Raw genomic sequence first — 24,440 nt, 5'->3', positions numbered from 1 at the left:
GCGGGGAGGCCGGGTGGGGGGGGGGGCCCACTCACCGCCTTGTACTCCATCAGCTCCATCTGCAGGCGCGCAATCTCGGCCCGCAGCGCACTGATCTGCTGGCTGGTCTTGTCCTGGTTCACCACCACCTTGTTCTTGATGTTGCGGGCTCGGTTGGCGTATTTGAGCGTGTTGAGCGTCTCCATGAAGTCCCGGTCAGAGGGGCTCACGCAGGCGATCATGATGGTCTGGCTGGGGAGCGTGGGGGAGTGGGGTGGGGAGTGAGGGACGAGGGCATGGCCGGCCCAGGAGCATCACTTCAGAGCAGATCCCGCTCCCGCCTGGAAGCCCTAAGGACCTGGGCAGAACCTGGGACGTGGGGATCCGGACTACCTAGCCCAGGTTTCCACTCCAACAGTGGTGACCACAGCGAGGGAGGCCGTGATGTGTCATCGCCGAAATCATGGCCCTGTGTGTGTCCTTAGCGCCCCCGTCTATTTTCCCCTTTGGGCTCTAGCACCTCCTTGAGGACTATCCCTCCCTGCTGTGCAGACGAGAAAGCTGGGTCCGACCGTAGTGGCCGACGGGCACCTCGAGGCCTGCGGCCCACAGGGCCGGGAGGGCCCCCTGTCCACTGGGCCTTCTGCCTCCAACCCTCCCACCAGTGTGCCCCTGCGCCTTCACCCCTGCCCCTCCCTGGGGTGGTGGGCAGGTACCTATTGCCGCCCAGTGAGTCCTGGAGGAGCCGGGTGAGCTTGGAGTCCCTGTAGGGCACGTGCACCACTTTCTTGCTCTGGTCCCCCAAGGCGCTGATCACGTTGCCCAAGGCCAGCTGCGGGAGACCACAGGCGGCGCTGGCTCGAGAGCACCCAGGGAGGGAGGGGGGTGGGACCAGCGGCTCGCTGACCCCAGCAGCCCTCAGGCTCCCTGAGGGTTTAAAGGCAGATGTGTGATGGTTGGTGACGTCAGGCAGTCGGGGACAGGGGGAGGGGGAAGGTCCAGAGGCCCAACAGTAGTGACACACAGGGCTCCGGCCAGCAGCCGGCCCGAGGGGGGCCTGGGGAGGGTCTGAGGCTGAGCCGTGCTGGCCGCCGCGTGCCTACCAGGCCGCAGTTGATCGAGATGCCCTCCTTGGCCCGTTCGCCTGTGGCCCCCGTCCGCTTCAGCCGCTCTGAGCCCGCCAGGTCCACAAAGTGAAACTTGGCGGTGAGCGTCTCATACTCGCCCGAGGGAGCGGTGCCGTCGGGAAGCCCGGTCACGGCCTCGTTCACCTGCAGGGAAGCGGGCGTATGACTCCCGGCCCCCGCCCGCCTTGGGCTCCTCTGCTCTCAGCCCCTGCCCTCGGGATTCGGGGTGCAGCGTGGCTGGGGGGCTCACACACACAGCGCATCTGACTGCGTGCACGTGCCCGTTCTCCCCGCCTGAGAAAAAGAAAGGTCCGCAGGCCGGCAGGCTCCGTCCCCACCCCGCCCTCCGACACGCCGCCACGGGCTCCTCACCAGGTCGGGCCGGGTGCACAGGCGCATCTGGCACACATGGATGGTGAAGATGGCGTGGGAGCGGGAGCTCTGCACGTTCATCTGGGTGCTGGCCGTGGTGCGCGACAGGGCGCCCTGCTTCAGGCACTGGATCAGCTGGGGAGTGCAGACGTGAGGACCAGCTGGCTGCAAAGCCCGGCCCCGGCCCCCAGCCCCCAGCCCCCGGGCGGCTCCTCAGATGCTCACCTCCTCCTGGGAGCTGACGAGGCGGGCGGTGACGCCCGTGGTGTAGATGCCGCCGTTGGCATCCTCGTGGATCTTGATGTTGGACCTGCGGTGGCGGGCGTCAGGGTCGCGGGCGCTGTCGAAGAGGTCGAGGATCTCCTCGTTGTAGAGCTGTGCGGGCGGAAGACAGCCGCTGGGTGCAGGTGGGTGCGGAGGGGCCCCGGGGGCTCTCTCTCGTGTCACAGGCCAGCTCTGCTTTGCAGGTGTGGAAACCAGGCTCTGGGAGGCGACCTGGCCACCCCCGGTCCTCTCTGGGCTCTGGCTCCGGGATCTTTCCCCTGGACAGTGTAGGGCAGCTGGGCCCCGGGGAGGGCTATCCTGAGAGCCCTTCCGCTCCCCAAGGAAGTGGCACCCAGCACTCAGCCCTGGTCGGGGGCTAAGGACCTGGTGGGGACAAGGGGACTCGAGTCCTCACGTGGACGAACAGCATGTGACCGTGGTTGGGGCAGAGCCTGGGATGTTACAGGGCAGGAAAGGGGGGTGGGGGTGTGGCTCCAGGAGGGAGGGGGGTGGAACTCAGTGGAGAGCTGAGCAGCGCCCTGTCCTATCCCTATGGTCCCTGGGGGCTGAGGAATGTGGGATGGAGAGCAGTCTGGGGACGTCACCACGGGAAGTGGCCTGGCCAGGAGCAGCACCCCATTTCAGAGGGTCTCAGGCTTGCACACTCTTGTGTTTGGAGTTGCTGGCAGGGAAAGTTTCACCTGCTGGCGTTTGCACCATGCAGGGGGCTGGGGCTGGAGAGCAGGAGGGATGGGACAGCTGGTCAGTGGCCAACAGAATCCCGAGGGGGGAAGGGGCAGGCCACAGCCCTCGGACATCCGAGGCTTTGATGGCCTTAAAGGGACAGAAATACCCCACAGGAAGGGGAAGAGGAAACGGCAGGGACCGGCGCAGACGTGGGGGCCTTGGTGTCTGTCTGTCTGCTGGGACAGACGCATGGCATCATTTAACCCCTTGTGGGTCACCCTTTGGCATGGGTTTTCTAGGTACTGAACTGCTCTTTGGGGCTTTCTATGGCAAAAGGATGGAGAAAGGAAAAAACAAAGAGATGAGGAAGCTTATAGAAATACACAGCATAGGACACGCATACACACAAACACATATACAGACACACGCAGACACACACACACATACGCACACATATACCTACACACATACACAGACACACACACACACGCACACATTTACCTACACACATCTCCACATATGTATACACACGAACACACACACAGACACATACACATATATGCACATACACACACACAGAGGCAGACTCTTTATCAGAAGCAAAAGTCCAGAAGAATAAAGAGAAACTCTCAAGTCTACAGTACAGGTCCCCTAGGGGAAAGTGCCACGCTGCAGGCCCAGGAAGGAGCCACGCTGGGGCCGGGGTCGGGGGGCGTGGCGGGGGGGGGAACACGAGACCTGGGGACGGCTGGGGCCACATCCCTCCCCCCGAGGACAGCCTGGGTGCAGTCTGAGCCCAGGGTGGCCCCACGCCCAGCCAACGTCCCAGGGCCGGGGTCCGTGGGCTGGCGCTGCCCGGTCCAGGTGCGCTAGAGCAGGAGCCTGGGGACATCCGGGCTCACGGGAAGTGCCCAGGCCCGCCGGCCTTCCTGGAGGCGCTTCTGAGAGGCCCTTGGCAGGCCAGAGGCCCCCTCCCCACCCCCAAAGCCCCCAGCTGCCACGGCCCCTGGGCTCGGCACCCGGACATCCTCCCAGGGAGAGGCAGGGCCAGACGCCAGAAAGGCCCCTCAGGAGGACCTTCCTGCTCTGGGGTTAGAAAAGGCTCAGAGGGTCAGGAAGGACCTCAACCAGAAAGGGACAGGGCAGGCCGCTCTGAGGCTGGGGAGGGCCCAGCAGAGGCCAGAAGGGGCGAGAACTAGAGTCTCACCGTGTGCTGGGCAGGTGCTTCCTCATCATCCCCTGAAACCCCTAGGAAGTAGGTGTCGTCACCCCCATTTTGCAGAGTGGTGAAACGACTCGCCCAAGGGCACACATCTGGTACGTGTCGGAGCTGTAATCAGTCAGGCTTTGAAGAGATCCTACAGGTTCTCACTGACTCAAGCTCCGTCTGAGGCAGGAAGCCCCTTCAGTGTCCCACCAGGTGGCCCCCCGGCTCTGGCCCCCGTTCCTTCCACGGCAGGAACCTCTGTCACATGCAGATGCCTCCCCGGCTCCCCAGGCTCTTCCTGCGGCCCTGGCGGGGAGCCCAGCTTCCAGGCCTTGCTGCCCCCGTCTCCCTCCAGCCCACCCACGAGGCCACGGTACCTCCAGGAACTGGGCGCTGACTTTGAACTCGGGCCCGGCCACCCCCTGCTCCTGTGCCCGCCGCTTGCGCTCAGCGATGCCCCCGAAGAGGTGCGCGATGGCCCTCGGGATGATGCCCTGCTCCTCCTCCGCCATCGCCACGTCGAAACCGGTGCCCATAGTGTACGTCTTCCCGGCCCCCGTCTGCGTGGGCAAAGATGGAAGGAGGGTGGCACCCAGCACCCTGGGGGTGCCAGCGAGCCCCGGACCCCGGCTGCGTCCCCCTCATTTACCTCCCAGCCTGGGTCCCTGCCCGGCCTGGTCCCAAAGCCGCAGCCAGCAACGCAGCAGCACCCTCGGACCACAAAACCGCAGCTGCGTCTCAGCTGCTCTGAGCGCGGCTCTGTCTCCCATCAGACAGGGAGCCCGGGGCAGCAGTGGCTGTGGGTGGGAGGAGGCAGCTTACCTGCCCGTAGGCCAGCACCGTGGCATTGTAGCCCTCGAAGCAGCCCTCCACGAGCCTGCTCACGCAGGTAGAGTAAATCTGCTCCTGCCAGGTGTCCAGGTCGAACACAAAGTCATAGGTGAAGGCCTTGTCCTTCCCCAGGAGGACCTGCGGCTCCCCCGGGGTGACCGACGTGCAGATGTGGCAGCCCTCAATCTTCTCTTTTGACAGCTGGGGCCGGATCCTGCCCGGGGTGGGGGGAGTCCTGGGTCAGACCCAGCTGCGGGGGGACTGCAGCCACCGTCCTCCCCGTCCTGCCACCAAGCCTCCACCCCCCCAGGCCCCTCCTGCCCCACAAGCGGGAGGAGAAGGAAGGAAACCTAGGATGAGGGCAGCTTTGTAATACTACGCTAACAATAACGGCAAGAGTAACGTCAACGCCCCCCAAAGCAGCAGCTGCTAACATTTTGTGAGCACTCTGTGTATCCAACCTACGTTCAAGGTATTTTACCTAAATGAATTCATGTATTCGTTACCGTAAACCGGCGAGGGATGTATGATTTGCCTGATTCTACAGAGGAGAAAACAGAGGCTGGGAGAGTTTAAGTGACTTGCCCAAGGTTGTGTAACGGACCGTGACAGGTCTGACTGACATGAAAGCACACGCTCCCGACTGGAGCGCGTGAGTCTGTCCCACGGAGCCGGGGAGAGAAGGCAGCTGGCCCCCTTCTGGGGAGGCAAAGCCCAAGACCAGGCAGGGGAAGGAAGGGCGAGGCCGGCTGCTCCCCGGGGGCTGCGTTCCACAGGGAACCTGCGTCTCTGCCCAGGCCTGCGGGGGCTGCAGGGATCCCGCAGCGCAGGACCCGCCCCCTCTACCGGGTGCCGGAGGGACAGCCACAGGCACAAGCTCTTTCCTCTCGGGGAGCCAAGGGCCCCAGGCCAGGCCAGCCCTGCGGAGCAAGGCAGGGACCTCCAGCCGGGGCACCAGCCACAGAAGGGGCCGCACCCGGACCCTGGGGCCCCCGCTAAGGCGGAAGGCGAGCGGCATCAGGGCCAGGGGCGGCGCAGCCTCGGACAGGGCCGTCTCCATGCGCCGCCCCTCCCCCTTTTCCCAGCAGCCACTGCCGGAGGAGGTCCCCATGGCAACCAAGCGTGAGTCAGTGAGCATGCGCGTGTCGGGATTGGCGGGGAGCGCCTCCTGATGCCTAAAGTAAGGCGGGGGGTAGGCTCCGCGCTCCGGGGCTCACAAAGCCAGCCCCTCTGCCGGCCTCTCACAATGAGCTACTTGTCAGCATCCCTCTCCCTAAGCCAACATTTACCAAGAGAAGAAAAGAGTGCGAGGGCCAGGCCGGCAGGCGTCCAGGACCTCGGGGCGCCTCGCTGCAGAGGCGGGCCCTCCAAGCCGCCATCCTGTCCCTGTCCCCGGCTGTCCAGCCCCCGAGGCCCCTCAGAACTGCAGGCCAGGTGAGGTGCTCACCTGGGCCTGCTACCTGCACTTTGCTGCGAGGGGGTTAAAGAGGCCGGGGGAGCAGGTGGTTAGAACCCCAGGTCCAGTTCACACCCATGGTTGGTGGCCTTCCTTCAGCAGCCTTTCCCCTGAGGTGTGGACAGGTCCTCACACCATGGAGGCTGCCAGGTCCGGACGCCCAAGGAGGCTACCACCCCCTCCCCTCATCCAGCGGTTCCGGGCCAGGCTGAAGTGAGAATCTAGCTTCTCAGTCTCCCCCAGACTGGTTTCTGGCTGGGAAGGGAGCTGTGGATTCCACCCGTCCTTTCTGCACCTGCAGGCCAGAAACCTGACCTGCCAGTAAGACGCCCAGGCTGCAGCGCTCCCACCTGGACCGCCGGTGGAGGCGGCTGACACGCACGACCACACCGAGGGGGGCGCTGTGGTCCCCACCGTGGACGAGGAAATAGATGGTGCCCGGCCAGTCGCAGGCAGCAGGGGCAGCAGGGTCTGAGCCCGGGCGGTGCGTGCTCTGCTGCTTCGATGCTCCCGTGCTTCATGTGGCTGAGGGGCAGGACCCACCGTGCCAGGCAGTGACCTCAGAGGGGACCGGGCCTCAGGCGGGAAACCAGGAGCTCGGGCCCGGGGGGCCCAGAGTGTCCAGGGCTCCCAGGGGGACCAGGGGCCTGGCGGGGGGCAGCCTCTGAGGCCCCTCCAGCTCCCACAGACGCCCTCCCTGCCACGTGGGCTGCTTGCGATGGGATTTCTGGATCCAGTTCAAACACCATTTAATTACCACAGGCAGATGGCAGTGCTGGTGATTGGAGGAAATTGAATCAGGGTCCCGGGAGCCAGTGGGAGCAGGGGAGGGGAGCAGCAGCCCTGCCGGGCAGAGTCCGTTGACAAGGGGCCAGCTTCTGCCCCACCCAGCAGCCCCCAGACCAAGAGGGCGGCCGGAAGAGCAGCCTAGGGGACAGGGCGTAGAGGAGGGATCCCAGGTGTCGCGGGGTCAGTTGGGCATTCACCCTGGGACCCTCCAGAGCCTGGCACATCCTGATGTGGGATGCTCTGCAGTCAGAGAGCCAGCCCCATTCTACGCACCCGTGTGCTTGGCAGGTATGACGGGTGAGTACTGCTACGCAGAGAATGGGGTACCAGCTGGGGGACAGAGGACACGGGCCCAGGATGAGTCACTAGTTACCAAAGCCACTGACCTGGATGAGGAGGGGAGTGTGTTAGTCCCAGGAATGGGCCTTGAATGAGTAACCGGAGATGGCGGCAGAGAGAATGAGGATTGCATGGATGCTTTCCACGTGCAGGTGCTGGGCCAGGCACCGGCCACGGACCACCTCACTTAAGGGAGGTGATGAGCTAGGGATTTCAACGCCCATTGTCCAGAGAGGAACGTCGAGGCTTGAAGCAGTTGAGTCACACACAGTAAATACAGGGAAGCTGGGAGTCTGAAGCCTGCGGCTTCTCCACTTGTCCAGCTGCCTCCTGCCCGGGAAACTCAATGTCTAGGTGGATATATAAACTCCCTCCACGCATCACCATTAGGGGCAGGAGGCAGCCGGGGGGAGTCCTACCACAGCCTCACACATGCACCAGGCTGGGCTCCGGCACCCAGCCTTCAAGGCACAGTCCAGCGGGGGCGGGCATCCTGGGGCGCCTGCCCACCACACCCTGCCCAGTGGAGAATCTGAACCCAGGCCCTGCAGGCAGGAGATAAAGACGGTCCCTGGACAAGCCCCTGCCCCATCCTCCTGTGGTCCAGGAGCCCCCGCTTCCTCCTGTGTCATCTGGACGACCTCTTCCCAGCTTTAACTTTCTAAGAACTCCATCGCCCTCCCCTCCGGCAGCTCCTGTCCCGGCCCCGCCTGGGGTGAGGTCACTACTGTGGGCTGCCCTGAGAGCTAGTGGCCCTCCGCCAGCATCACCGCCCCAGATGAGGGGAAGGAGGCTGCTTCCGTCTATGCAGGGTGGCAGGATGGCAGGATGACACCACTCCCAGCCCTGTTCCTCCCTTGGGGCGCGGGCGGGAGGTCAGGGGTGGGAACCAGGTTCCAGGGTCTTGCCAGTAAACCATGGACGCTGGGTGCTGTGGACCAGATGCAGGGCCGCGGTGAGGTGAGTGAGGTATTCGCCTCAAGTGCAAAATTTAAGGGAACATGAAAAAAACTCAGTAATCAATATAGATCATGATTTAATGCAATGTTTGGAAACTCAAGTTGGCAAACCGTGCTGCCTGTTTTTGTCAAAGTTTTGTGGACCCAACGTCCAGTATCATTTCTGTCCAGAGACCCCCCTGAATGTCACCCATGGGCACCTCACCCCAAGCCCCATCCCCCCCAAACCTCCCCATCCCTTCTCCAGGTCCTGCAGGGGGAGGGCGGGCGGACGGCCCCACTGAGAAAGGCCCGGAATCTCCCAGAACAGAGCCCGGTCTATTCGCCACTCGGCAACCCGCAGAGAGGGCGGTGGGAGGGGGCGGGGGCGGGGGCGGGGACGGGGGCGCGGAGAAAGGGGCGGCGCTAGCTCTTCGGAGGCGGGATCTGGCCCGGGGTCCTCGGTGCGCAACGGGGCGGGGCTGGGGTGCTGTGGCTGGTGATTTTAGGATCTGTCCACACACGCTGGCGCAGAGGGACTGCGGGCGCTCGTGGCCGCCCCCTCGCAGGCTGATGCTCCAGGCGGGGGACAGAGGCCGCCAGCCCGAGCCCAGGCCTGCGGCGGCCGCTGAGCTCAGCGGTCCCCGGGCTCTTCGGGGAGCCGGCACAGGGCGGAAGGGGCGGACAGGGGAGACAGGCAGGCCCGGGAGATGCTGATACCGCCCAGGAGGAAAAGTCCCTCCCTCAAAGGGTAGCCGGCCGGAGCCCCACACCCCACCCAGTCCTCGGCGACATCACACAAAGCCGGCCAATCATCGGCCAGGGCTCCACCCAGTAACCTTGGGCTGGGGGAGGGGCGGTGGGTGTAGCTCAGCTTCTCAGGTGAAATCCGTCCTGCCCGATCAGCTGCCTCCGGTCCCTCCTCTGATCCCTCATTGACCTGCCCCCAAATCTTTGCCCAGAATTCCTAGGGATGCGGCCCCCAGGCTCTTTCCCCTCGAAGAAGTCTTACTTTTCTCTAAGAGGTAACAGGCCGTGATATTAAAATAACTAACCAAGAACTGTTCCAGAATCCTAGAAGATTCTTCCAGCTGTGATGTATGGTCTGATTCCTGACACCCTTTTTTGCTGGGACCTGGAACCCCATTACATCTCTGCTGACTCAATTCCCCAGTAGGTAATAACCCCGCACTTAGGGAGTAAGATGCCTCTTTGCTGGTCGCTGTACCTGCCACACTTTGCACACGTTCTAAGGGGGGTATCCCCCCCGCCCGCCCCAATTTACAAATCAGGGCTCAGAGAGAATTAACGCAGCTCAAGGTCACACAGCTAATTAGTAACAACGTCTTCTAGGAAGACCACCTTTCCTGGCTGTGGGCCTGAAGATTCAGTGCAAAAGGAGGGAGAATCAGCCCGCATGCAGCTGCCCACCGGTGAGTAATGTCACTCTGGGGGCTTCCAGGCTGGGAGACACCCTCTCAGGCCTCACCTTGAAGTCTTTGAGAACCACAGACCCGGAAGAGAATCTCCCCTCAGATGGCCACGGTCACCCATGTGACTAGTTAGTCCCTTTGGAAAAAGCCCCAGGGATATAAGCCTATCTGCTCTTTTCTCCTTCAGGACCCCCTAACACCTTTCTGGAACCCTGAATAGGAGCCCCTGGGCAAGTGGGTCAGCCCAGGGAGGCCCAGAGAAGTAAGGACACCCAGCGCCCCGTCTTGGGGTGTGCTGCTCCCAAGGTGGCCCAGATTTCACGGCCTCCCCTCCTCAGGCCAGCCCACAGTCGGCGTGCATGGCTTCATCTGGAGCTGGGCTGTCGTGGCCTCCGTCGTGTGTGTGGGGGGGGGGGCAGGGGACACCGAGAGGAGCCCCAGGACCTCCTGTCTGCCTGGCCCACCAGATCACTCAGCCATGCCATGACCTGCCAGGGATCACCTCGTCCCCATCAGTGACACAGCCAGACCAAAGGGGAAATCAGCTACAGCGGGAGGGATTCAGATAAGCTGGCAGGAGGAACTTCCCGCCTGCAAAGGCTGTGGAGCCCTGGGAAGGGGAGCCTGGAAGAATGTGCAACCTTCCTCCTCTGGAATCATGGTCACTGACACCACCCGAGCCTCATCTGATAAGGACAGTGCCTAATATCTTTTGAGAACCTATGCGTGGAGCTCCTTTACATGCATGAACACATGTCATGTGTAAAGACCCATCTTTACTGAGGCCCAGAAAGGAGAATCTGAACAAGCCCGAAGTCACACACTCCTAATGGTGGAGGTGAAATTCAAACCGAGCCTGACTGTGCCCAGTCTGGCCTCACCCTCTAAGCAGCCCTGGCGCGGAGAGAGGTGGGCTGGAGAAAGATGATCCTGCTGCCAGCTGCCAGCAGGGCTGAGAGCTGTCTGCTGGGGAAGCATTTTCCCATTCCGTAGTGAAGAAGGCCAAGGCCTGGGCAGGGGAGGCAGGGGGCCGAGGACGCAGAAGGCTGCTTCCCTGCGTGAGCACGGCGCCCACCTCCCTCCGCGGCAGAAAGAGGACACCCGCACCCACTTTACCAGGCGTCCTCTCCTCTCCCTCCTCCTCCCACCGTGGCAGCCTGCCAGCTCCGGGAGGGCGGCTGGAAGCAAAATCCCTGCTCTCTCTGGGGAGTCTGCCTCCCAGACACCCGCGGGGCTTTAGCCGACTTAGCGCAGAGAAGGCGTCTTCCCGTGGGGGCCAGTCCTCTCTGAAGCAGGGTGGCAGGTCCAGCCTGGGGTGCTGGCCCTTTCAGCTGCAGGGGTGCAGTGTGGGGAGCCCCGGGACAGCCAGAGGGCCCTGGTGTCCCCCCACCGGCCCTTCTCCTGGCCTCCCAGACCCTCCCCAGCCCAGCCTTCCTGAGGCTGCCGCAAGGAAAAGACTGGCTCTGAACCCCCGAACAAGAAGGCTTTGTGCGGCAGGGTCAAAGGGCATGGGTTCACAGGGCTCAGCCTGGTGAAAGGGGTCTGTCAGCCCCCTCTGCCTACTTCTGCCCTCACACATCCTCCCGGGAGCACAGGGAGTGGTGCAGACACTCAGAGGGAACCTACAGGAAACCTGGGGCTCCGCACACCAACCCTACTCCCTCCTGAGGATGCCCTTAACCTCTCTCTCTCTCTCTCTCTGTTCATCCCAGGGTTCTGGCCACTGACTTCTGAGGAATAGCCAGACAGGCCGTCCAATGGGGGAGGGCGCGGGGAGTCTTATCCACACCCCCCCAGGGCATCGGGATCTCAGCTGGGCCCAGGCACCCCTAGAACAGCCGAAGCGGGCCCGGGGGAGGAAGCAGGCGGGCGCAGGGGCTGGGAGGGCAGGAGCTGGAGCGAGGAGGGGCCGAGGGCGGCCAGACCCGATCCGGAGCTTCACAGGCCCCTGCCTGCTGTTGGCCACGCGAGCCTGCAGGCCTGTGAGCCTATGAGCGGCAGCTCAGGGCCTGGCCAGAGGGCGTTCCCAGCTCAGGGAAGCCCGCTCAGCTGTGCTCCGGCATCCCGGGGCATCTGGCAGGGGTTTCCCATGACCTCCCAGGAGACGCGGCAGAGTCCAGAGCTGTGCCGGCATCTGCATCTGGTGGGGGACAGCTCAGTGGGGACTGGGCCCTGGGGACACTCCCCTGCTGAGGAATGCACAGCAACAGGCACCTGGCCTGAGCCTCTCCCCACCCCGCTGGCCCTGGTCCCCAGCCACCCTGCCAGGCTCTCCTCGGGGCACCTTAACTCCAGCCTCAGGAAGGACCAGTCCGGCCTAGAGGAAGGACTGGTGGCCTCTGCCACCACTCTGATGGTGGGCTTCCACCGAGGATGGCAGAGGGGTAGGGGCTCAGGCATCCGGGGGTCTGGGGATGGGGAACCGTGGCCCTCCATCCCTTCCACCCGCAGAGCAGCCAAGGGGAGAGAGGGAGTGCTCCAGAGGACAGGACGCTGCAGCCAACAGTGCTGCCACGGGCTGTGGGCTCCGTGGCCCCTGCCACTGAGCTCCACTGCCCCATCCCCCTGGGACAGAGAATTAGCCCCCGGGGTCAAGGCCGAGCATCCCCGCCCCAGCAGGAAGCCCGGCAGCCTCTCAGGGCCCTGCCTCCTCCTAAGGAGCTGCTGGGCTAGCGGTTAAAGGAGAGAGACAGGAGCCCACGGACCCTTGGGGTGGGGGCGGGTGTAGACTCGGCCGTCCTGGAACTTCCCTAGAGGGTGGCGAGGTGGCACTCAGGCAGGGAAACAAACTCCGGGGGCAGCTGCGTGAATCCCAGGAAAGGGGAGAAGGGTGGCTCCCACCCAGTGGGGGGGGGAGGAACTCCCCCAAACTAGGAGCACGTGGGGACAGGCAGCCCACAAAGAAGGCCCAGCCGGCCTCACCCGCCACATCTGCGCAGCCCTGTGTGCCTCCCCGAGTACCTTCCCGCGTTCGCGGTCACGGTCATGACGTGCGGAAAGGGCTGGAGGAAACGGAGGCACAGAGGTGCCCAGAAAGAGCGAATCAGCAGCCGGATGACGAGGCCACGTGGAGCAGGGTGAGGAGCACGTGCTTGGAAGCAAGGGTGCCCCGGGTCCAAATCCAGACGCCTCCATTTACGGCTGTGAGCCTGTGCCCATCTCCACCACGCGCATGACATCCACCACCTCGCGGGCTTCCGTGGGACAACGCAGGCGTGACACCTGGCGCTCAGTGAGCGTGCAGGAAATGACAGCGCCCAGCCCCGCCCTCCCTGCTCAGTCCTTCCATCACAGCGAGCTTCCTGCAATCAATCATCAATCAATCAATCCAAGGGCTGGAGGTGAATTCCTCTTTTTACCTAACAGTCACTGTGGCTTAACCTAGAGAGACACCGCTTAGATACGCTTTAAGGGCTTTTTTTTTTTTTTTTTTTGCGGTACGCGGGCCTCTCACTGTTGTGGCCTCTGCCGTTGCGGAGCACAGGCTCCGGACGCGCAGGCTCAGCGGCCATGGCTCAGGGGCCCAGCCGCTCCGCGGCACGTGGGATCTTCCTGGACTGGGGCACGAACCCTTGTCCCCAGCATCGGCAGGCGGACTCTCAACCACTGCGCCACCAGGGAAGCCCAAGGGCTTATTTTTAAAACATTTCATTCGCACTTAGCTTCTCAAGAGTCACCCTTTAAGGACCGGCCACCTTCTACTGCATCCAAACCGCTCCTCTTCACAAATGGCCAAACCAGAACAAAGCGCTGATCCCATTCTACAGTGGGTAAAACTGAGGCCCAGAGGAGAAACAGAAATGGGGCCCCACGACCCAGCCAGTAACCGACTTCGTGGGCCCCAGCCCTGCCCTCTGCCCGCACAGCTGTAGGAATAAGGGTGCCAGGAACATGTCACCTCTGCCACTTCCTCAGCCCCTGCCCCCACCCCCCTCTATGAGGTCTTCAAAGGCTGAGAGCCAATCAGGCAGGCTGGCTGGGGCGGGGTGGGGGGCACACTTCCGGGGCCTGCGGTTACTACACTGCACTTCCTGGTGATGACATAAGCCCTATTTCTGCAGCAGAAGCCCGCCACCAGGACTCTCAGGTCTCCACTGGCCACAGGAGGCCCTGCCTGGGCCTCAGTTTCCCAGGTCTGTGAACTGGACAGGAGGGGCCACAGGCGGCACTGGTTGGCCCTGACTGGCCTTGGACTCCGCCAGAGTGGGGGCAGGGGGCGGGGAAGGGGGGTTTCTGAGGCACGGCATCCCCACCCTCACTCAGTTTTTTCTGTCTTCAGTGTATTTGTCCCAAACCACCGATTCTCTTGATTCAAAATTTAGACGGACACTAAGACTTCAGAGGAGCCTGGATCCAGGGGAATACCTGCAGCTACAGAACCCGAGGGAGAGAGCAGGGGTGCCATCTGACTGTCCCGGGGCCCCTGGCTGGTGCGCCCCATGCCCTTTCCAGCCCCTGCCTGACCCTGCAGTGTCCAGGGATGGATGTGGAACCGGCAGAGCCCCCATCCCCACCCTAGCAGACTAAGGAAGGAAGCTTAAGGAAACCAGGCAAAGATAAGGGGGAAGGGGGTTAGGCCACCCTCAGGGCTCCCCGAGGGCTGGGGGCTCAGAGCTGGGGGCTTGAAAGGGTCTTAAATAAATGCACCACGTGACTTGGCTTCCTTCCCCAATCTCAACTTTGCCAACTGGCATTTCTTAACAGCCACCCCTTCCCCTTCTCCCCCCACTAGTCAGGTCTATATTTCTGCAGCCTGGGGCAAGTCAGCTGTCCCCAGGGTCCCCCCCCAAACCCCGGCCCCAGGTAGAAGCAGGCCCCTAGGCCAGCCTCGGAGCTGAGAGAGTCCTTATCGTACGAGGGGATTTATGGATAAACGTATCACGGGGCAGGCTGGAGGGGCTGGCCTGGGAGTCTCGGTGCAGAGCTTGGGGGCAGATGGGCCAGACTCCAGGGTGGCCTGGGGTGGGGCTTTGGGGTCTGCTCACACGCACACCTTCTCCCCTTATCCCACAGCCCCAGGTCCTGAAAGTCGCCTCCTCTGGCTCTGCACCCCCTTGGCCTTCCCCGTGGCTCCGCAGACAAGCCAGCTTTGATCCTCATCCGGAGAGATTATAGGGCCAAGAGCCCTGGGCCTAGCACCTCTTACCTAGTCTAGCAGCTCCCGGACCTCCACCCTTACACATACACACGACACCCGACCCCCACCCCGCCACCGCCCAGACCAAGTCTGTCTCTTTCCCAGCCTCCCTGTCTCAAGAGTTGGACCCAGGGCTTGCCATTAGTTATTCTCAGTTAGATATAAGAAAGGGTTTCCAAAAAGACAGCTCAGCGCGTGCTGGGCTAGGCTCTTGGCAATTCCAAATCCCTGGGGCTTCCCAGCAATGCTCTACGCTACTCCAGCCCACCACCCAGTCCTTTAAGTGGGACAAGCGATTGCCGAGGGTGGGGATGGGGGGTTGAAGGGGACCCCAAAGCCCGGAGAATTCTCCCCTACAGCCTCCCAGTGGCACCATCTGCTCCCCGTCCCAGCCCCAGCCCAAGCCAGGTCCTGTCCTCAGCTTTGTGATTAGAAACTGGGCTCTGTCCAGGCATTGTCTGCCCTCCACGGCCAGCTGCACACGGAGGTCTGGCGTGTGCCTGGCTGGGCGCTTGGGCTGGGGTGGGAGGGGAGGAGTGGGTGGGGCCTTCACCTTCCAGGAGGGCCTGCAAGCCCGGCTCTTCTGATGCTCAAATCTCCCCACCCCTCCAACCAGATCAGCAACAGAGGCAAGGAGTGGGGGCGTCCGGCTCCCCCCAAGGCCATCTCCATGGAAGCAGAGATGACGCCTGTCACTGGCAGAAGCTGGAGCAGTGGGCAGGCACGGTGCCCTCTGGGTGGGAAGGGTCCCGGGAACTTCTGGCGGTGGTGGGAAAGGAACACCAGCTCTTCCTCACTCTGCACAAGGTGCCAAGGCCATGGGCTTTCCCACGTCTTACGCTGCCCCAGTCTAGCCTGGGGGCCCTGCTGGGTGGGGGGGCGCTTTGTTCGGCTCTCTCGGGTAAGATGGAGTCTAAAGGAAAGCCCCCTGGGAGGGGCACCCCCAGTGCCCTCCTTCCCAGGCCCTCCTTCCCAGGCCCGGTTCAGTTTCCTTTTATGATGCGCCCAGACTCTCCCACTCTGCTGCAGCTGTCTTATTTACGTTTCCCACTCCCACACTCCCACCCACACCGTGCCCTCGCCCTCGCCCCTCCAGGGGATCCTGCCGCACAGTCAGCCACGCAGCAGCCCGGCCCCGCCCAGCCAGCCCACCGGGCACCTTTGGGGCTCCTCTTTGTCTCAGGCTGTCCGGAGCCAACAAGTCTGTGCCCAGTGATGCTCTGAGTGCAGCGGGGGACGTGGGGGGAGGGCACCTCGGTCTCCCTCCCTCAACCCCAGAGCTGTGGTCAGCAGTCCCCGGACCCTCTCCGGGCTGCGGAGGGCTGGCCAGGTGGCTGGTGTGTGTGTGGAGAGGGTGGTGGCACCTGCCCTGGGGTGTTTTCCATAGGCATCTCCGAGTGACTGCCCTGGAATCCTGGAATCTGGGTCATCTACAACCCAGGGAAACCAGAGACCTGCTCAGACCCACCCTAGACCCGGTCTCAGACTCCCACCCCCATCACACAGGGCTGAATGATGTCCTCCACCATCCCTTCATTGGTGATCAGTCCCAGACTGGCACTCTCCCACCATCAGACCCCCTCAAAGAGAAAAGCCCAAATCAAAAATGGAGGGGTGACATGGCGTGAAGTGTCCCCACCCAACACAAAGCCCCGCACCTCCAGGTGCCCTGTCCTCTGCCCACCTCACTTCTGCCTCTATGTCCCTTCAAGTCCCAGGTAAGTCCATGCGGCCCTGCCCCGCTCAGTTCTGTCTGAAGGCCTGAAGATGGGCATCAGCGTCACAGCATCCTGCCCTCTCAGAGGCAGAACCTCGGAGACACCCCATCCTCCCTTCCCAGCCCCAGCCCCTCTTGGGACAGGGCCGGCAGGGTTCTCTCCAAAGCGGCGGACTCCCCAAGGAGGGCCAAGGCCCCATCCCAGCCCTTCCATTCGTGCAGCACTCGATCTTTGTCTGCGGAACCGGCCCGGGGGCGACGTGCTGCCTCCCCAGCTGGACCATGAGCGCAGGACCAGCCGGCTAGGGTGGATGCAGGGAAATTTCCCCCCATCCACTGTGCCCGCATGAGACAGCAGCCCGCGGGGAGGCGAAGAGGAAACACAGACGCTCCGGCCCGGGCAGGGCTGGGTGCGAAATACCGGATTTCCTTGTTTATTCGATTTTCTGATCATTAAGGGCTCCCAAGAGGGGCCCGAAATTACCACCCAAACAAAGCCACCTCCAGCCGCCCGCGGGGCCGCCGATCCCTGCGGGGGCCGGGCCAGCACGCGGCGCCCCCCAGCCTGGCCAGCCCGACCTCCGCGGACGCCGACTGCGGGTCGAGCGGCTCCCCGGGACCCCCGGACCCCCGCCCCGCGCCCACGCGAGACAAAGCCGAGTCCTCCGCGCACGCGCCCCGCCGCCCGTCCTACCTGACGGCCACCTTGACGCAGCAGTCCCCCTGGCCCGCCATGGTGCTTCGGCGCCGGGTCCCGAGTCGATCAGGGGCGGGGGCTTGGGGGCCAATGCCCCGGGCGGCGGCTGCGGCTGCGGCTGCGGCTGCGGCTGCGGCTGCTAGAGGCGAGGGCGCGGGCGCTGCGGACGGAGGCTGCGGCGGCTGGAGGTGACATGCTCGCGGGCGGCCGGCGGAGGGCTCACACGCGGCCGGCGGAGGGCCCCCGGGGCCGGGCCCGCGCGCCCCCTCGAGCCATCGGGCGGCGGCGCGGAGCCAGCTGACAGCCCGGGCGCGACCCGCTCCCCACGACGCGGCTCCCGCGCGCGCACGTCCAGCCCCGCAGCGCCTCCCGCCGCCGCACGAACAAAGGGGGCGGGGGCCGGCCCGGCGGAGGCTCCGCCCCCGAACCAGTCCCGGCTCCGCCCCTAGCTCCGCCCCCGAGGCTGATGCACCAATCGAAAGCCCGAGCCGGCTGCAGGGGCGGGGCGGAAGCCTTTAAAGGAACCCCTCGCCTCATGTCCACACGTTTGCTGGGGGCCTGGCCAGGTGGCCTGGGGGGCGCGGAGGGACGCGGGCGGAGGAGCTGACCGCGCCGGAGCCTCGGACCCCGGAGCCGCAGACCCTCAGCCTCGGTGGGACCCCAGCCCATTAATGCGGAAGCCGGTACGCAGAGAGGGGAACTACCGAGGTTACACAGGAGTTAGTGGCTAAGCCAGGGTAAGAACCCGGGTCTCTGGGCCCAGCGCTTCTCTGCAAAGGGTCCCACAGCGCCTGGCGGTTTGTATTCTGAAAGCGCCCGGAAAGCCTCCCTTCTACATTTATTCCAGTGAATTTGCCAGCCTTTATTGAGGGGGATTCTTGCTAGTGTCTAACTAAAATTCCCTCCACCTCCACCCTGCACCCTTCCCTACAACTTTAGGTGAACCCTAAAGTTCATCTTTGGGTTGATCCCCGGCCAGACGGCCCCTCCCTTCTGTGAGACCACGGAGGCTCCAGTGACCTTTGTGACCCACAGATGACCCCTCTCCCCGCCTGGCTCACACTCTGCTTGTTGTGGCCGTGGGGGCAGAGGGTCAATGTGAGAGGCCCGAGCTGCCCCAGGGAGACAGGGAACAAAGCGGACACTCAGCTCCGGGCACCTGGGTAGAGGTTGTGCGGAGGTGAGTGGGAAGGGGGTGTGGAGGGCAGCTGCCTTCGCTTGGGTATAAAGGACAAGGGGAGCCCTGGGAAGTTGAAACACGGGGCAGTGATGGCGGTGGCCAGTGCCGTGGGAAGTCACAGTGGCCTTTCCAGGCCCTCTGCCCTCCATCTGAGCCCGGCCCCGTCTCCCTGCCCCCAGCTCCCAACATTGGGGCCATTCACGGGGCCCCTCACCAGCTGCCCTCCCCGCCCCCCGCCCACTTCAAGCAGCTCCCTCCCTGGAAAGCGCCCAAGAGGAGGACCCAGCTGCAGCTCCAGATGTGGAAGGAGCGCTCTAGGGGGGCGGGGGGGCGGCGGGGGAGGAAAGGGAGTCTGGCTCCAAGCCTCTTGCATCACCCACAGATGACGAAACCATGCCAGAGATTTTGGAGAGGGTATGGCCTAGGGGCTGAGGATGCAGCTTTGGTGCCATCCCCCTTTCTTTCCCTCCCCCACCCAACCCGCAGATAACTGCTCCGTCCGTAGCCCAGATCCCAGTTTGGTTTGACCTACTATGGTCAAACCAAAAAATAAAGATAATTTCTAGGGCACATTTCAGGGGGAAATCAGTGCCACCGACTCCCTACCCAGTCCTGATGGAAGAGAGCAGCGCCCGCCAGCAGTGCCCCAGGGTGGAGGAGGGGCAGGGGAGTGGGGGAGCCCGGGGGGCTCCTGCACCTTCCACTAGCATTGGAACCTAGAGGAAGGTCTTTCTGGGGCCAGCAGGTAGGTTCTCCGGCCAGAGCAGGAGGCCAGCAGAGTGCTGAGTGCGATCCTGCACATTCTCTTCCAACCAAGATAAGGTGGGGAGGAGACTGTCATTTAGGGACCAGCTACACAAACGAGGTACTTTACGTGCACGTTCTCATTTCACACTCATCACCTTGTGAGCTAGGCTTTATTCTTCTTCAGTTTTGCCGACAGGGACACTGCGCCTCACCCAGCGTATAAGCAACAGACCCAGGACTTGACCTCATGTGTCGGGTTCCAGCCTCCCAGATCACCTCCGAGCAGCTGCGCAGGGAGCACAGCTCCCCAGCTTGTGTTCCAGGCTTGTGCTCTCGGATGACAACGTTGCATTTTTTTTTTTTTTTTTTGACAACGTTGCATTTTGCAAAGCTGCTCTCCTGCCCACCAGACTCTGGGCTTCTCTGGGGCCCGACTCTGGTTTCCTGCCTCCAGAGGTCCTCTCTGACTTCCGAGAGTAGGTGACCTTCTGACTCACAGTTTCACTGCTGGGAAATGGCGCCAGAGCCGCTGTCTCCCCAGCCCCCCACCCCCCCCCATCCCTCCAGGTCACAGGGTGTCGAGCCAGGAGGAGCAGGGAGGCACATGGGATGGAAAGTCAGGCCTCCTAGAGGTCAGGGCCTCAGGGAGGCTCCCTCCTGGGCCACCAGGGAGCAGCAGCGCAGCTAGATGTCCAGACTCCTGGAGCTGCTGCCCTCAGAGGCGAGAAGGTCAGATGGGGATCCAAGGGGTAGTAAGTAGGCCTAAACCACAGACTGGGCAGATTTAGTTACAGGGCCGGGGAAGCCCAGGAGGGCGCCCGCCCTCTTAGTGGGTGTCCAGCCTCAGCACAGCCCTGCTTCCTCCTCAGGTGTGTTCTCACCTCACCCCCTCCTCCCGCTGCCCCTCTTTTCTCCCCTCCTTCCCAAACCCTGAGGCTTCTCCGCATGATGCGTATCTCCCCTCCTCCACACACACACACACACACACACACACACACACACACGCTACCCTGTGTTTGGCCCCATCCTTCCCCCTACTGGACTGCAGTTTGAGCCTCAGCTCTTGTCCCCAGCCGAGGCCCTCCCCCAAGCGTCTTGGACCTCCATCATCTCTCCTGACGGGAGCGGTGGGCGTCTGGGCAGATGGGACCCTGGGGAGTTGTGAGGGGAGCTCCGCGGCAGGAGGCTCCCGGGCTACTGCGGTGACAATACTCCGGCAGCACCTGGGGGCAGCCATCTGGCCCAGATCGCTCAGGTCGGCCTGGTTCTCAACCCTACAGTAGCAAATCAGAACACCTACGAGATACCCTTAGGCCCTAGAAAGCTCCCCGATGGCGGCCTTTACTTCAGTCCCGTTCTGTGGTTCTTCTTTAGCATTAGCACCAGGCCCTGGCACTTGGAGGAAGTATCTGAGCGTCGACTTGGAGTTCTGGGCGTGCAGGATACAGAGCTCCCGGCCTCCAGCTGCAGCCCCCAGGCTTGCCCAGCTGGGTTCCTGGGAGATCAGGCCTTAGCCCACCCTGCTGGCAGGCGGCCCAGCCGAGGACAGAGCCCAGAGTCCTGCTCGCCAGCAGGAGCTCCGAACCCCAGAGAGGGCCTACTGGAGTGCAGACGTGGGGACCTCTGCTCAGCGAGGGCACAGCCTGACTTCCCCTGTTATGGAAGGAGACAGACTTAGCCATAGAGGAAACCAGAATTTGTTATAAATAGCAAGAAAGAGAGAACTGCTGTGGATTCCAAATACCCAACAGTCTCTTTAAAAAACAACACCACACTACTTTTGGTTTCAGATGTTGATGAGGGTTTAATACACCACGTAACCTCAAATACCGGGTCTTCGTCCATTCCTCTCTGCAGTGCTTTCTAATACAATGTTAGAGCCCAAGGCGGGAGCAGGTGCGGGCAGCCTCAATGTCCCAGAATCCTAGAGTCCCTAAGGTCATCTAGTTCAACAGCTAGTTCCTCATCTTCAGGTGAGGAAACTGAGGCCCAGAGAGGTGAAGCAACTTGTCCAGAGTCACACAGTCAGCCTCTGAGCTGGCGCCAAAAGCCCCAGAGGGGGCAGTTTCCACCACAGCGTGATAGGACCTGAAGGCCGAATGCCCGAGCCTGTGTGAGCTCATGACTTGTGTAAAAGTAAAGTCTGCACAAAATAGCAGAAGACAGCCTGGAAGCCGGAGTCACAGAGATGTGGGTTCAGGTCCAGCTCTGCCACTTGAAGCTGGGTGACCTGGGCAAGTTCCCTAACCTCAAAACGAGGACGCTCACATGCCCCGCCCCTCATCGTGGTCTATTATGAGGTCAGAAAGGGGTAACCTGGGTGGACCACCCAGCACGAGGCCCCACAGAGCAGAGAAATGAAGTTCCTTCATTTCCCGTAGAATCTCCGTCCCTTCTTTCATGCGCCCCCGTCCTCTGACTGGACAGAGGGCGAATTTGTCATAAAGACTGACAGGAAGTCAGAGATGAGTGTGGGTGAGTCTGGGAGCAGGGGGTGTGGCGGTGAGGTCTGCCCACCCGAGGGGGTCCTTGTTGATCTGGGAGGAGGAGAGTTTCCGGCCTCTGCAGGCTGCTGGGTGGAGGGGCCCCGGTAGCCGGGTACGTGTCTGCAGAGGTGGGAGACCCCTGAAGAGCATGGATGCCCCTGGGCTCAGCCTCCCTGGGGGCCACCTGGAGGAGCATCTGAATTTCATTTTACTCGCCCCAGGGCTACCCTGCGCCGAGGGTGTTACGTGTGTTTTTTATAATCCTCACAACAGTCTGTGAGGCAAATACGGTCATTGTTCTCAGTTTGCAGAAGAGGAAATGGGCTCACAGGTCACTTGGCTAGTGTCGTGGTCATTAATGCCTCCACCAAATATTTCCGGCCCTCTGCCTGTGGCATAGGGCAGGCCGCATGCCCTCATTCTGGTGTTAGCCGTGGCCCTGGGACGTCCTTTGACCAATGAAATGTGACCAGAGCTCACACGTATTACTTGTAGGTGGAAGCTTTCTGCGCCCCGGCACAGCACACAAGTTGATGTTGTTCAGAGCGTACGCAAGGCGTGAACTTTCATTGTGTTCAGCCACTGAAATCAGAGCTTGTGTGTTACCTTGGCAAAGCCCACCCTACCTGAACTGACGTCCTTAGTAGGGCGCAGAGCCAGAATTCTGGTCTGGAAAGATGCCTGAGGGCCCAGAGCCTCCCAGGACTCTAGCTGCCCACCTCGGACTCACAGACGCCCCTGTGGGCTTCTGGTCTCCGTGCCGCACGGAGCCTTGTGGGCAGGTAGAAGCGGGTAGCAGCCTCTCTGCTCCACCTGTCTCCGCCCCCCGTGATGTTTGCAGATTGCTGGCTCCTGGGGACTCACCGAAGGAGCGTGGTTTCCCATCCACCTCTGGCCGGCTGTGCTGAGCCGCCCTCAGCGGTCCTCGGGAACCACTAAGAAAAGCAACTAGAAAAACCCCAGGGCCTTTCAGTGCCACTGCCCATTGCCTGCCGAGGAACGGTCGTGGAGGTGGGTGTCAGGACACACCTGTGCTAACCCCCAGCTCAAAGCCTGGCCCTGCTCAAGTCACCCTTTGCCTCAGCCCTCACTGAAATAGGGCTGCCGCAAAGGGTTGGGTAACTGCCCAGAGACCCCAGACCGATCCAACTTCTCAGAGGCACCGTACCAACAGCTGCCATTTCTGAATGTGGCGCTTGGTGCCGTGCAGAGCGCTTCAGGTCTGGGCTGTCCTGTACGCCTCCCGGCTCCCCGAGGAGCTGGGAGCAGCTCTCATCCCTGTAGAACGAAGGACACCGAGAGGTGCCCAAGGTCGCACCACAAGTGGCAGAGCGGGGTTCAAACCCAAGCAAGGGTTTCCTGCTTCCTCCTGAGTCGGATCCCTGTGGAGGAAAAGGGTGGTGGGGCCCCGGCAGCTGCAGAGCTGCCACCTGCTGCAAAGACCCGGATGTGGGTGTCCTAGCAGCTTTTTGCGGCGCCGAACTGGGATGAAAGGGTAAATGTGGAGTATCGCACAACGGACGCTACTCAGCAATGAAAGGGACAGGACCATCGGTACATGATGGGGCGCGGATGAACCGCAGAATAACCGTGCTGAGTGGCGGACGCCAGCCCCAGAAGAGCCCGTGCCTTGTACGTCCACGGAGGTGAAAATCTAGAAAATGCAGCCCGAGCCATCGAGTGGCCCAGAGGGTGCCTGACTGGGGGAGGATCTCGAACAGAGTCGGGAGGAGCAGAGGAGGGGTCACCAACAGGCACCCAGAAATCATGGGCGGGTGGACATAGCTATTATCCTGGTGGCGCTGGCAGCTCCACGGGGGTAGACATTTTTCAGAAACAATCCAGCTGTGTACTTTATGTCCAGTTTATTATAAGTTAATTATCGCTCAACAAACTGATTTTAAAAGAGGTCATTTGCTCCAACTTCATTGCTCACACAGAAGTGCAGGGCGCCTGGTGACTTACCCGGGTCACTAGGACAGTCACCTGGAGTCCTGGCCACCTGAAGGTTAGCTGAGCCCTCTGCCTGGCCCTATGTGGCCTGCGGGCTCCCGGAGGGTCCCCCTCCGCCAGCAGGAGGACAGTGGTGGGGAATTAGGAGCACAGAGAGGGAAGGTGGATGTACAGAAGGAGGGTGGACGCCAGCCAGGACCCGCGCTGGGGGAGCCAGAGGCGAGGTGAGGCCACAGGACTGGGGACCCCGAGAGAGGAGATGTGGGGGTGGAGGCCCCCGCCCCACCTGGTGAGGCGGGGGAGACGGCCCTAGCCAGGGCCCCAGAGGAGCCATCCCCCTCCTGCTTCCTCTCGTGAAATTACAGATAACCCCACCCTGCCTGGGAGCTCTTGATTTCTGTCCCGGAGGGAGCATCCTTTTCTTGCGTTTTAATAGCTTTTTGCTTCACCCAAAAGCTGCAGAGCCAGTGGCCAGCAAAGGAGCATTTAACACGTTAAAAATAGGAGGAGAGGGAGGCGGTGGAGGGCGATCACGCAGGATTAACCTCTAAAGTGCCGGCTCGCCAAACATGCAGCCAGACTGAAGATTCTGTGGACAGTCTTGAGTGCCAGCACCCCAGGGTGTGTGTGTGCTGAATCTCACGGGACAATTGTAGGGGAATTTCAAAGGCCCTTTGACCGTGACAGCCTGCATCAGCCTGAGGTGAAATTATCTCTTGAGTCCCCGCGGGGAGGGGGGGGCGCCCCCCATCCCTGACTCCAGTACCAGTTGACAGTGGGGACTCTTTGCCTTGACGGGATTAGGGAGGAGGGAGGGTGTGGAGAGCATGAAAGAACTTCTTTCCTCTTTGACTTCCAAACTGGGTTGGAGGATCCCAGGAGAAGGCCCGCCCTGGGGGGCCTTCGGGGGTCTAAGTCTGGACCTGAACTAGCACAAATGCGGAGGGGAGGGGCGCCCAGGTCTGCCTCCCACCCCCAGGCCAGACTGATGAGTGCCCCTAGGTCCGGCAGAGGAGGGGGTGGGCTCCCGGAGGACAGTTAAACTCACAGTGCCTGGTGCAGAAGCCACTGGGCCCCCCTGCAGACACTCCTCATGGCCCC

The 24,440-nt window shown here is 62.3% G+C and overlaps 1 protein-coding gene across 1 annotated transcript in view; it reads right to left on the bottom strand.

The window, feature by feature from the left end:
- Positions 1 to 17,011, bottom strand: part of KIF21B (kinesin family member 21B) — a gene marked incomplete at both ends in the record, with an annotated part of 39,891 nt that extends 22,880 nt beyond the window's left edge. The window contains 8 exons of the mRNA XM_082832571.1: positions 36 to 231; positions 696 to 811; positions 1,083 to 1,250; positions 1,479 to 1,613; positions 1,704 to 1,853; positions 4,014 to 4,196; positions 4,459 to 4,681; positions 16,971 to 17,011. Coding sequence (XP_082688697.1) covers positions 36 to 231; positions 696 to 811; positions 1,083 to 1,250; positions 1,479 to 1,613; positions 1,704 to 1,853; positions 4,014 to 4,196; positions 4,459 to 4,681; positions 16,971 to 17,011 — 1,212 coding nt within the window. The remainder of the gene's footprint in view (positions 1 to 35; positions 232 to 695; positions 812 to 1,082; positions 1,251 to 1,478; positions 1,614 to 1,703; positions 1,854 to 4,013; positions 4,197 to 4,458; positions 4,682 to 16,970) is intronic.
- Positions 17,012 to 24,440: the final 7,429 nt, after the last annotated feature.

The sequence above is a fragment of the Leucopleurus acutus genome (genome assembly GCF_964270905.1).
Source record: "Leucopleurus acutus genome assembly, chromosome: 2".
In the NCBI taxonomy this organism is placed as follows: Eukaryota; Metazoa; Chordata; class Mammalia; order Artiodactyla; family Delphinidae; genus Leucopleurus; species Leucopleurus acutus.
This window is presented reverse-complemented; position numbering and strand designations above follow the sequence as displayed.